Genomic DNA, 11,749 nt, shown 5'->3' on the forward strand with positions numbered 1-11,749 from the left:
CAGTACTGCCCCTCCGACAGTGCGGCGCTCCCTCAGTACTGCCCCTCCGACAGTGCGGCGCTCCCTCAGTACCGCCCCTCCGACAGTGCGGCGCTCCCTCAGTACCGCCTCTCCGACCGTGCGGCGCTCCCTCAGTACCGCCCCTCCGACAGTGCGGCGCTCCCTCAGTACCGCCTCTCCGACCGTGCGGCGCTCCCTCAGTACCGCCCCTCCGACAGTGCGGCGCTCCCTCAGTACCGCCTCTCCGACCGTGCGGCGCTCCCTCAGTACTGCCCCTCCGACAGTGCGGCGCTCCCTCAGTACCGAGTACCTATGACCCTCTGACCCGGGTGAATGCAGCCCTCTGAGCCTCGGCCACTTGGCAATGGGGGAAAGAGTGTCACAAAGCAGTCAGATCCAGCTTTCACCTGACAGACACACACTTCCCAGCAGGAAGCCTTTCACAAAGAAGGATTGTATAAATAGTCTGCAGCTCTTGTACAGGTGACGCACTTACTGTGTGTGGATTGCGCTGTACAATACTGCAGCCTGCACGTGTGGTGTCTGCACGCATTGCAGAGGGTCTGTGCCTGCTGGAATCGCTGCACCCACTAGAGGGCAGTGCCACACCGTCTCCCTCGGCAGCTGAACTGATTATTGTGGGAAGTGCGGAAACAGTCTCGCGTCTCGGCTAGAAGCGACCGCTCCTGTAATTCAAAATAAACAGCTTCCACCCCAAGCTGTTGGCTTTCTCCCGCGCTCTCCCCTCTCCATCTCTCCCCAGCTGCCAGCCTCGGAGGAAGAGGGCTGTGGGCTCCAGCCCGCTGCCCCTCCAGCGCAGGGCCGAGGGAGCGCTGCGACTACAGTGTTAAACCGAGGGTCCGGCTGGCCTGCTCTGGTGGATGCAATGGTGGTTGAAGGTCCCAGGGCACCACTGGACGCGGAGCGGGGAGCTCTCCCGGGGTCCTGGTCACCTCATAGCTTTTCGTGGGCTGCTGCACCTCTCCAATTCTGGCCTCTCGCGCACCCTCCCCGATTTTCTTCGCTCCACCATTGGCGGCCGTGCCTTCAGCTGTTTGGGCCCCGAGCTCTGGAATTCCCTCCCTAAACCTCTCCGCCTCTCTCTCCTCCTTCGAGACTACCTCTTTGAGTCGTGGAGTTATACAGCACAGAAAGAGGCCCTTCGGCCATCAAGCCCTGTCTATTCTAATCCCATTTCCCAGCACTTGGTCCGTAGCCTTGTATGCTATGGCGTTTCAATTGCTCATCTAAATGCTTCTTGAATGTTGTGAGGGTTCCTGCCTCTACCACCCTTTCAGGCAGTGAGTTCCAGATTCCAACCACCCTCTGGGTGAAAAAGTTTTTCCTCAAATCCCCTCTAAACCTCCTGCCCCTTACCTTGAAACTATGCCCCCTGGTTATTGACCCCTCTAATAAGGGGAAAAGTTCCTTTCTATCTACCCTATCTATGCCCCTCATAATGTTGTACACCTCAATCAGGCCCCCCCCTCAGCCTTCTCTGCGCCAAGGAAAACAACCCCAGCCTGTCCAGTCTCTCTTCATAGCTGAAGCGCTCCAGCCCAGGAAACATCCTGGTGAATCTCCTCTGCACCCTCTCCAAATGCCAAGCTTTCGGTCACCTGGCATTGATGAGGAGACAAACATAGAAACATTGAAACATAGAAGATAGGAGCAGGAGTAGGCCATTCGGCCCCTCGAGCCTGCTCCGCCATTCGATGAGATCATGGCTGATCGTCCAAATTCAGTACCCTGTCTCTGCCTTCTCCCCATATCCCTTTAGCCTTAAGAAATATATCTAACTCCTTCTTGAATATATTTAATGAATTGGCCTCTACTGCCTTCTGTGGTAGAGAATTCCACAGGTTCACCACTCTCTGGGTGAAGAAATTCCTCCTCATCTCTGTCCTAAATGGCCTACCCCTTATCCTTAGACTGCGACCCCTGGTTCTGGACTCCCCGCCATCGGGAACATCCTTTCTGCATCTAGTCTGTCCAGTCCTGTTAGAATTTTATAGGTTTCAATGAGATTCCCTCTCATTCTTCTAAACTCCAGTGAGTATAAGCCCAATCGACCCAATCTCTCCTCATAAGTCATTCCTGCCATCCCAGGTATCAGTCTGGTGAATCTTCGCTGCATTCCTTCCATGGCAAGAACATCCTTCCTCAGATAAGGCGACCAAAACTGCACAGAATACTCAAGGTGTGGTCTCACCGAGGCCCTGTACAACTGCAGCAAGACATCCTTGTTCCTGTACTCGAATCCTCTCGCTATGAAGGCCAACATACCATTTGCCTTCTTAACCGCCTGCTGCACCTGCATGCTTACCTTCAGCGACTGGTGCACAAGGACACCCAGGTCTCGTTGCACTTCCCCTTCTCCCAATCTATTGCCGTTCAGATAATAATCTGCCTTCCTGTTTTTGCCACCAAAGTGGATAACGTCGCATTTATCCACGTTATACTGCATCTGCCCAATCACCCAACCTGTCCAAATCAAAGTGGCCAGGGCGGGATCAGGTTTGGGCAGAGGGTTCAGTTTGGGGGGCACAGACCACAGCGTGGAGTCCACGTGTCTCAGTGCCACAGCCAGCCAGCAGGAAGCGCTGTGCTGCCCTCTCCCATTTCTGCTCAACTCTGTGCAGAAGCAGTCGAGTGCAATATCGCGCAGGCAGTTAATACTTTCGGAGTCACTTCTTGCGTGGTTTACGGGGAGAACGCCTCGGAGCCGGAATTTAAGGCATCTGCTGTCAAAAGCTGGAGAGTTTTAAATTTAAAAATCCTGCAGCGAACACATTTTGCATTCAATGCAAATCACTTGGATTTGAGGCTCTGGGTCCAAATGCCCGGATGTTTGGCACCTCAACTAACCAGGCAAAAGAGCGAAGATCAGGGGCTTGGATTGACGTTTGCACCAATCGTTGCCTAGAACATACAGCCATGACCTGGGGGGGAGGGGGGGGTCACCATTGACCAGAATCTCAACTGGACCAGCCACATAAATACTGTGGCTACAAGAGCGGGTCAGAGGCCCCAGTGTCCTAGGCCCGACCATCTTCAGCTGCGTCATCAATGACCTTCCCTCCCCAACATAAGGTCAGAAATGGGGATGTTCGCTGACGACTGCACAGTGTTCAGCACCATTCACAACTCCTCAGATAATGAAGCAGTCCATGCCCGCATGCAACAAGACCTGGACGACGGTCAGTCAGGCTTGGGCTGATAAGTGGCAGGTAACATTCACGTCACGCAAGTGCCAGGCAATGACCATCTCCAACAAGCGAGAGTCTAACCACCGACCCTTGACATTCAATCGCCGAATCCCCCACCATCAACATCCTGGGGGTCACCATTGACCAGAAACTTAACTGGACCAGCCACATAAATACTGTGGCAACAAGAGCCGGTCAGAGGCTGGGTATTCTGCGGTGAGTGTCTCACCTCCTGACTCCCCAAAGCCTTTCCACCATCTACAAGGCACAAGTCAGGAGTGCGATGGAATACTCCCCACTTGCCTGGATGAGTGCAGCTCCAACAACACTCAAGAAGCTCGACATCATAAGGACAAAGCAGCCCGCTTGATCGGCACCCCATCCACCACCTTAAACATTCACTCCCTCCACCGCCGGCGCACCGTGGCTGCAGTGTGTACCATCTGCAAGATGCACTGCAGCAACTCGCCAAGGCTTCTTCGGCAGCACCTCCCAAACCCGCGACCTCTTCCACCTAGAAGGGCAAGGGCAGCAGGCGCATGGGAACACCACCACCTCCAAGTTCCCCTCCAAGTCACACGCCAGCCTGACTTGGAAATATATCAGCCGTTTCTTTTATCCCTTAAAGGCAACCGTGCCATTGGCACCGACGCCTTGCTGGGGTGAGTCTCGCGTTCTCGCTACTCTCTGGGTGGAATAGCACGGCCCCGGCAGATTCTAACAGCGCAGCGCGCGCCCGATCACGTGCGCAGCCCGACACGCTCCTCACCTCTGCCGTTTCCGGGGGAGGCTGTTGTTTTTGATGAGGAGGGCTTTGATCTGCTCCGCCAACGAGTCGTCGTGCTTCATGGACCACTGGCGCAGGATGCTGGTGGTGAAGTGGTCGTCGGCGTGGCACGGGCGGCTCATCACCATCTTTACCATCTCCTCGGTGGGCCTGGGGGGGGGGGGGGGGGGGGGGGAGAACAGAGAACGAGAGCTGGTAACACGGTAACACAACAACCGAGAATAAGAACACCGGAAATACAACACAACTCGCATTTTATCCAGCGCCTTTAACGGAGTAAAACGTGCCGAGGCGATTCACAGGAGCGATTATCAGACAAAACTCAACATTGAGCCACATCAGGAGATATTAGCGACAGGTGACCAAAAGCTGGGTCAAAGAGGTCGGTTTTAAGGAGCGTCTTAAAGGAGGAGAGGCGGAGAGGTTTAGGGAGGGAATTCCAGAGCTCGGGGCCCAGGTAGCTGAAGGCACGGCCGCCAATGGTGGAGCGATGGAAATCAGGGGATGGGCAAGAGGCCGGAATTGGAGGAGCGCAGAGATCTCGGAGGGTTGTGGGGCTGGAGGAGGTTACAGAGATGGGGAGGGGTGTAGGGCTGGAGGAGGTTACAGAGATAGGGAGGGGTGTAGGGGCTGGAGGGGGTTACAGAGATGGGGAGGGGTGTAGTGCTGGAGGAGGTTACAGAGATGGGGAGGGGTGTAGGGCTGGAGGAGGTTACAGAGATGGGGAGGGGTGTAGGGCTGGAGGAGGTTACAGAGATAGGGAGGGGTGTAGGGGCTGGAGGAGGTTACAGAGATGGGGAGGGGTGTAGGGGCTGGAGGGGGTTACAGAGATGGGGAGGGGTGTAGTGCTGGAGGAGGTTACAGAGATGGGGAGGGGTGTAGGGGCTGGAGGAGGTTACAGAGATAGGGAGGGGTGTAGGGGCTGGAGGGGGTTACAGAGATAGGGAGGGGTGTAGGGCTGGAGGAGGTTACAGAGATGGGGAGGGGTGTCGGGGCTGGAGGAGGTTACAGAGATAGGGAGGGGTCATAGAGTCATAGAGTTTTACAGCACAGAAAGAGGCCCTTCGGCCCATCGTGTCTGCGCCGCCCATCCATCCCTGTCCAGTCTAATCCCATTTTCCAGCATTTGGTCCATAGCCTTGTATGCAATGGCATTTCAAGTGCTCATCCAAATGCTTCTTGAATGTTGTGAGGGTTCCTGCCTCTACCACCCTTTCAGGCATTGAATTCCACATTCCAACCACCCTCTGGGTGAAAAAGTTCCTCCTCAAATCCCCTCTAAATCTCCTGCCCCTTACCCTGAATCTATGCCCCCTTGTTATTGACCCCCCCACTGAGGGGAAAAGTTCCTTTCTATCTACCCTATCTATGCCCCTCATCATTTTGTACACCTCAATCAGGTCCCCCCTCAGCCTTCTCTGCTCCAAGGAAAACAACCCCAGCCTGTCCAGCCTCTCTTCATAGCTGAGGCGCTCCATCCCAGGTAACATCCTGGTGAATCTTCTCTGCACCCTCTCCAAAGCAATCACATCCTTCCTATAGTGAGGCGACCAGAACTGCACACAGTACTCCAGCTGTGGCCTCACCAGCGTTTTGTACAGCTCCATCATAACCTCCCTGCTCTTATATTCTATGCCTCGGCTAATGAAGGCAAGTATCCCATATGCCTTTTTAACCACCTTATCTACCTGCTCCGCTGCCTTCAGGGATCTATGTACATGTACACCAAGGTCCCTCTGACCCTCTGTACTTCCTAGGGTCCTACCACTCATTGTGTATTCCCTTGCCTTATTTGTCCGTCCAAAATGCATCACCTCGCACTTTTCAGGGTTAAATTCCATTTGCCACTTTTCCGCCCATCTGACCAACCCGTTTATATCGTCCTGTAGCCTGAGGCTTTCCTCCTCGCAATTTACCACCCCACCAATTTTCGTGTCATCTGCGAACTTACTGATCATACCTTTTACATTCTCATCCAAATCATTTATGTAGATCACAAACAACAAGGGACCCAGCACCGATCCCTGAGGTACCCCACTGGACACAGGCTTCCAGTCACAAAAGCAACCTTCGACCATCACCCTCTGCCTCCTGCCACTCAGCCAGTTTAGGATCCAACGCGCCAAGGCACCCTGGATCCCATGGGCTCTTACCTTCTTGACCAGTCTCCTATGCGGGACTTTGTCAAAAGCTTTACTGAAGTCCATGTAAACCACATCCACAGCATTTCCCTCATCCACCCCCGTAGTGACCCCCTCGAAAAATTCAATCAGATTTGTCAGACATGATTTACCCTTGACAAAGCCACGCTGACTATCCCCGATTAATCCTTGCCTCTCCAAGTGGAGATTAATTTTGTCCCTCAGAATTTTTTCCAATAATTTCCCCACCACAGATGTTAGACTCACTGGCCTGTAATTCCCTGGTTTATCCCTGCTACCCTTCTTGAATAATGGTACTACATAAGGGCAGCACGGTGGCATAGTGGTTAGCACTGTTGCCTCACAGCGCCAGGGACCCGGGTTCGAATCCGGCCTCGGGTGACTGTCTGTGTGGAGTTTGCACATTCTCCCCGTGTTTGCGTGGGTTTTCTCCGGGTGCTCCGGTTTCCTCCCACAGTCCAAAGATGTGCGGGTTAGGTTGATTGGCCATGATAAATTGACCATTAGTGTTAGGGGGATTAAAATATGTGGGGTTACGGGAATAGGGTGGGATATGTGTCGGTGCAGGCTCGATGGGCCGAAATGGCCTCTATCTGCACTGTGGGGTTTGTGTGTGTGTGTGTGTGTGTGCGATTAGCTGTTCTCCAGTCCTCTGGTACATCCCCTGTGGCCAGAGAGGTTCTGAAAATTTGTGTCAGAGCCCCTGCAATCTCCTCCTTTGCCTCCCACAGCAGCCTGGGATACATCTCGTCCGGGCCTGGGGATTTATCCACTTTTTGGCCTGCTAAAACCGCTAGCACCTCCTCCCTCTCGATGCTAATATGTTCAAGTATGTCACAGTCCCCTTGCCCGATTTCTATGTCTGCATCGTCTTTCTCCATAGTGAACACAGATGCAAAATATTCATTTAAAACCCCGCCGACATCCTCTGGCAGAGATGAGGGAGGGGTGTAGGGGCTGGAGGAGGTTACAGAGATAGGGAGGGGTGTAGGGCTGGAGGAGGTTACAGAGATAGGGAAGGGTGTAGGGGCTGGAGGAGGTTACAGAGATAGGGAGGGGTGTAGGGGCTGGAGGAGGTTACAGAGATAGGGAGGGGTGTCGGGGCTGGAGGAGGTTACAGAGATGGGGAGGGGTGTAGGGGCTGGAGGAGGTTACAGATATAGGGAGGGGTGTAGGGCTGGAGGAGGTTACAGAGATAGGGAGGGGTGTAGGGCTGGAGGGGGTTACAGATATAGGGAGGGGTGTAGGGCTGGAGGAGGTTACAGAGATGAGGGAGGGGTGCAGGGCTGGAGGGGGTTACAGAGATGGGGAGGGGTGTAGGGCTGGAGGAGGTTACAGCGATAGGGAGGGGTGTAGGGCTGGTGGGGGTTACAGAGATGGGGAGGGGTGTAGGGCTGGAGGAGGTTGGAGATGGGGAGGGGTGTAGGGCTGGAGGGGGTTACCGAGATGGGGAGGGGTGTAGGGCTGGAGGGGGTTACCGAGATGGGGAGGGGTGTAGGGCTGGAGGAGGTTACCGAGATGGGGAGGGTTGTAGGGGCTGGAGGGGGTTACAGAGATAGGGAGGGGTATAGGGCTGGAGGGGGTTACAGAGATAGGGAGGGGTGTAGGGCTGGAGGGGGTTACAGATATAGGGAGGGGTGTAGGGGGTTACAGAGATAGGGAGGGGCGAGGAGGCCACAGAGGGATTTGAAAACAAGGATGAGAATTTTAAAATCGAGGCAACATCGAGAATAATAAAGGAAATGTTGGAAATACATGACTTGCGTTTATACACCCCAAGGTGCTTCATCGTGGTGCCGGCTATAATCCAGGCTGACACTCCCAGTGCCAGTACTGAGGGAGCGCCGCACTGTCGGAGGGGCGGTACTGAGGGAGCGCCGCACTGTCGGAGGGGCGGTACTGAGGGAGCGCCGCACTGTCGGAGGGGCGGTACTGAGGGAGCGCCGCACTGTCGGAGGGGCGGTACTGAGGGAGCGCCGCTCTGTCGGAGGGGCGGTACTGAGGGAGCGCCGCTCTGTCGGAGGTGCCGTCTTTCGGATGAGACGTTAAACCGAGGCCCCCGTCTGCCCCCCCACGCTCACTATTTCAATAAGGAATTCAGGAGAAACTTCTTCACCCAGAGAGTGGTGAGAATGTGGAACTCGCTACCACAGGGAGTGGTCGAGGCGAATAGCAGAGATGCATTTAAGAGGAAGCTGGATAAACACATGAGGGAGAAAGGAATAGAAGGATATGCTGATAGGGTGAGATGAAGAGGGGTCGGAGGAGGCTCAAGTGGAGCATTAACACAGGCACGGACCAGTTGGGCTGAATGTGCTGTCATTTCTACTTAATACATGAACTGCACAAAGCAGGGTAAAGTGAAGTGTTGTTTCAGAGCATAACTAAGTGCTCACAGCTACCTTGGTAATAGAGAATCGCTAACAAACCAGCCACTCGAGGAGCTGCACAACACACTACAAACACCAACGCAGTCTCCTGCCATTCGCCAATCCCTCACTAATGCAAAGTCCACACAAAATCATTTTGCCCCCTGACCACAGTACGTGTTGTGTGGGTATCAGCAGTGGCTCAGTGGGTAGCATTCTCTCTCTCAAGGTTCTGCATTCAAGTCCCACTCCAGAGACTTGAGCACAAAATCTAGGCTGACACTCCCAGTGCAGTGCGGAGGGAGCGTCGTACTGTCGGAGGGGCGGTGCTGAGGGAGCGCCGCACTGTCGGAGGGGCCGCACTGTCGGAGGGCGGTTACACAGGAACAGGAGGAGGCCCATTCAGCCCCTCGAGCCTGTTACACAGGAACAGGAGGAGGCCCATTCAGCCCCTCGAGCCTGTTACACAAGAACAGGAGGAGGCCCATTCAGCCCCTCGAGCCTGTTACACAGGAACAGGAGGAGGCCCATTCAGCCTCTCGAGCCTGTTACACAGGAACAGGAGGAGGCCCATTCAGTCCCTCGAGCCTGTTACACAGGAACAGGAGGAGGCCCATTCAGCCCCTCGAGCCTGTTACACAAGAACAGGAGGAGGCCCATTCAGCCCCTCGAGCCTGTTACACAGGAACAGGAAGAGGCCCATTCAGCCTCTCGAGCCTGTTACACAGGAACAGGAGGAGGCCCATTCAGTCCCTCGAGCCTGTTACACAGGAACAGGAGGAGGCCCATTCAGCCCCTCGAGCCTGTTACACAGGAACAGGAGGAGGCCCATTCAGCCCCTCGAGCCTGTTACACAAGAACAGGAGGAGGCCCATTCAGCCCCTCGAGCCTGTTACACAGGAACAGGAGGAGGCCCATTCAGCCTCTCGAGCCTGTTACACAGGAACAGGAGGAGGCCCATTCAGTCCCTCGAGCCTGTTACACAGGAACAGGAGGAGGCCCATTCAGCCCCTCGAGCCTGTTACACAGGAACAGGAGGAGGCCCATTCAGCCCCTCGAGCCTGTTACACAAGAACAGGAGGAGGCCCATTCAGCCCCTCGAGCCTGTTACACAGGAACAGGAGGAGGCCCATTCAGCCTCTCGAGCCTGTTACACAGGAACAGGAGGAGGCCCATTCAGTCCCTCGAGCCTGTTACACAGGAACAGGAGGAGGCCCATTCAGCCCCTCGAGCCTGTTACACAAGAACAGGAGGAGGCCCATTCAGCCCCTCGAGCCTGTTACACAGGAACAGGAAGAGGCCCATTCAGCCTCTCGAGCCTGTTACACAGGAACAGGAGGAGGCCCATTCAGTCCCTCGAGCCTGTTACACAGGAACAGGAGGAGGCCCATTCAGCCCCTCGAGCCTGTTACACAGGAACAGGAGGAGGCCCATTCAGCCTCTCGAGCCTGTTACACAGGAACAGGAGGAGGCCCATTCAGCCCCTCGAGCCTGTTACACAGGAACAGGAGGAGGCCCATTCAGCCTCTCGAGCCTGTTACACAGGAACAGGAGGAGGCCCATTCAGCCTCTCGAGCCTGTTACACAGGAACAGGAGGAGGCCCATTCAGTCCCTCGAGCCTGTTACACAGGAACAGGAGGAGGCCCATTCAGCCCCTCGAGCCTGTTCCCCCATTCAGCGAGATCATGGCCGATCTGTAACTTAACTCCGTCAACCCGCCTTGGTTCCGTAACCCTTAACCCCCCTTACCCGACAAAATCTATCAATCATCAGTTTTGAAATTTTCAATTGACCCCCAGCCTCAACAGCTTTTTGGGGGAGTGTTCCAGATTTCCACCAGTTTTTGTGTGAAGAAGTGCTTCCCGACATCTCCCCTGAACGGCCTGGCTCTAATTTTAAGGTTCTGCCCCCTTGTTCTGGACTCCCCCCACCAGAGGAAATAGCTTCTCTCTCGATCTACCCGATCGAATCCTTTAATCATCTTAAACACCTCGATTAGAGCAGCCCTTAATCTTCTATAAACAGGACATCTTAGCCGTGGTTTAGTGGGTAGATCTCTGGCCTCCGAGTCACAAAGTCCTGGGTTCAAGGCCCACTCCGGAGACTTGAGCCCCTAATCAAGGGAATACAGGACTAGCCTACGCACCTATCCTCATAATTTAACCCTTTGTGCACAGCAAGCTCCCACAAACGGCACTGTGATATTGACCAGACAAAGCGATGCTGACTGAGGGATAACTATTAGCCCCTGCCTTTCTTCCAAATAGTGCCACGGGATCTTTCACATCCACCTGAGAGAGCAGACAGGGCCTCGGTTTAATGTCACATCCGAAAGACGGCCCCTCCGACAGTGCGGCGCTCCCTCAGTACTGCCCCTCCGACAGTGCGGCGCTCCCTCAGTACTGCCCCTCCGACAGTGCGGCGCTCCCTCAGTACCGCCCCTCCGACAGTGCGGCGCTCCCTCAGTACTGCCCCTCCGACAGTGCGGCGCTCCCTCAGTACTGCCCCTCCGACAGTGCCGCGCTCCCTCAGTACTGCCCCTCCGACAGTGCGGCGCTCCCTCATTACCGCCCCTCCGACAGTGCGGCGCTCCCTCAGTACCGCCCCTCCAACAGTGCGGCGCTCCCTCAGTACTGCCCCTCCGATGGTGCGGCGCTCCCTCAGTACTGCCCCTCCGACGGTGCGGCACTCCCTCAGTACTGCCCCTCCGACGGTGCGGCGCTCCCTCAGTACCGCCCCTCCGACAGTGCGGCGCTCCCTCAGTACCGCCCCTCCGACAGTGCGGCGCTCCCTCAGTACTGCCCCTCCGACAGTGCGGCGCTCCCTCAGTACTGCCCCTCCGACAGTGCGGCGCTCCCTCAGTACCGCCCCTCCGACACTCCCTCAGTACCGCCCCTCCGACAGTGCGGCGCTCCCTCAGTACCGCCCCTCCGACAGTGCAGCGTTCCCTAAGTACCGCCTCTCCGACAGTGCGGCGCTCCCTCAGTACCGCCCCTCCGACAGTGCAGCGCTCCCTCAGTACTGCCCCTCCGACAGTGCGGCGCTCCCTCAATACCGCCCCTCCCAGTGACGTTCTCCTCTCTGAAGGCCGCACTTACTTCTCTCTCCTGAGCTGCAGTAGTAAACACGAAAGGGCCTCGGGGTGCTCTGGAAGAGAAAAAGTTAGCTTGTGAGGGACGGTTTCGTGCTGCCCTTTTAATCCCAATTCTCCAACCCACACC

At 55.7% G+C, this 11,749-nt stretch overlaps 1 protein-coding gene across 1 annotated transcript in view; it reads right to left on the bottom strand.

Moving 5' to 3' along the window:
• ints3 (integrator complex subunit 3) overlaps positions 1–11,749 on the bottom strand; it is a 153,543-nt gene that overhangs the window by 13,991 nt on the left and 127,803 nt on the right. Inside the window, exons 22-23 of the mRNA XM_085978245.1 lie at positions 11,627–11,735; positions 3,979–4,146 (exon numbers count right to left, since the gene is read on the bottom strand). Coding sequence (XP_085834371.1) covers positions 3,979–4,146; positions 11,627–11,735 — 277 coding nt within the window. The remainder of the gene's footprint in view (positions 1–3,978; positions 4,147–11,626; positions 11,736–11,749) is intronic.

Source organism: Somniosus microcephalus, unplaced genomic scaffold (assembly GCF_052327205.1).
Source record: "Somniosus microcephalus isolate GS21.2 unplaced genomic scaffold, FLI_Smic_1.0 unresolved_chr7, whole genome shotgun sequence".
Taxonomy (NCBI): domain Eukaryota; kingdom Metazoa; phylum Chordata; class Chondrichthyes; order Squaliformes; family Somniosidae; genus Somniosus; species Somniosus microcephalus.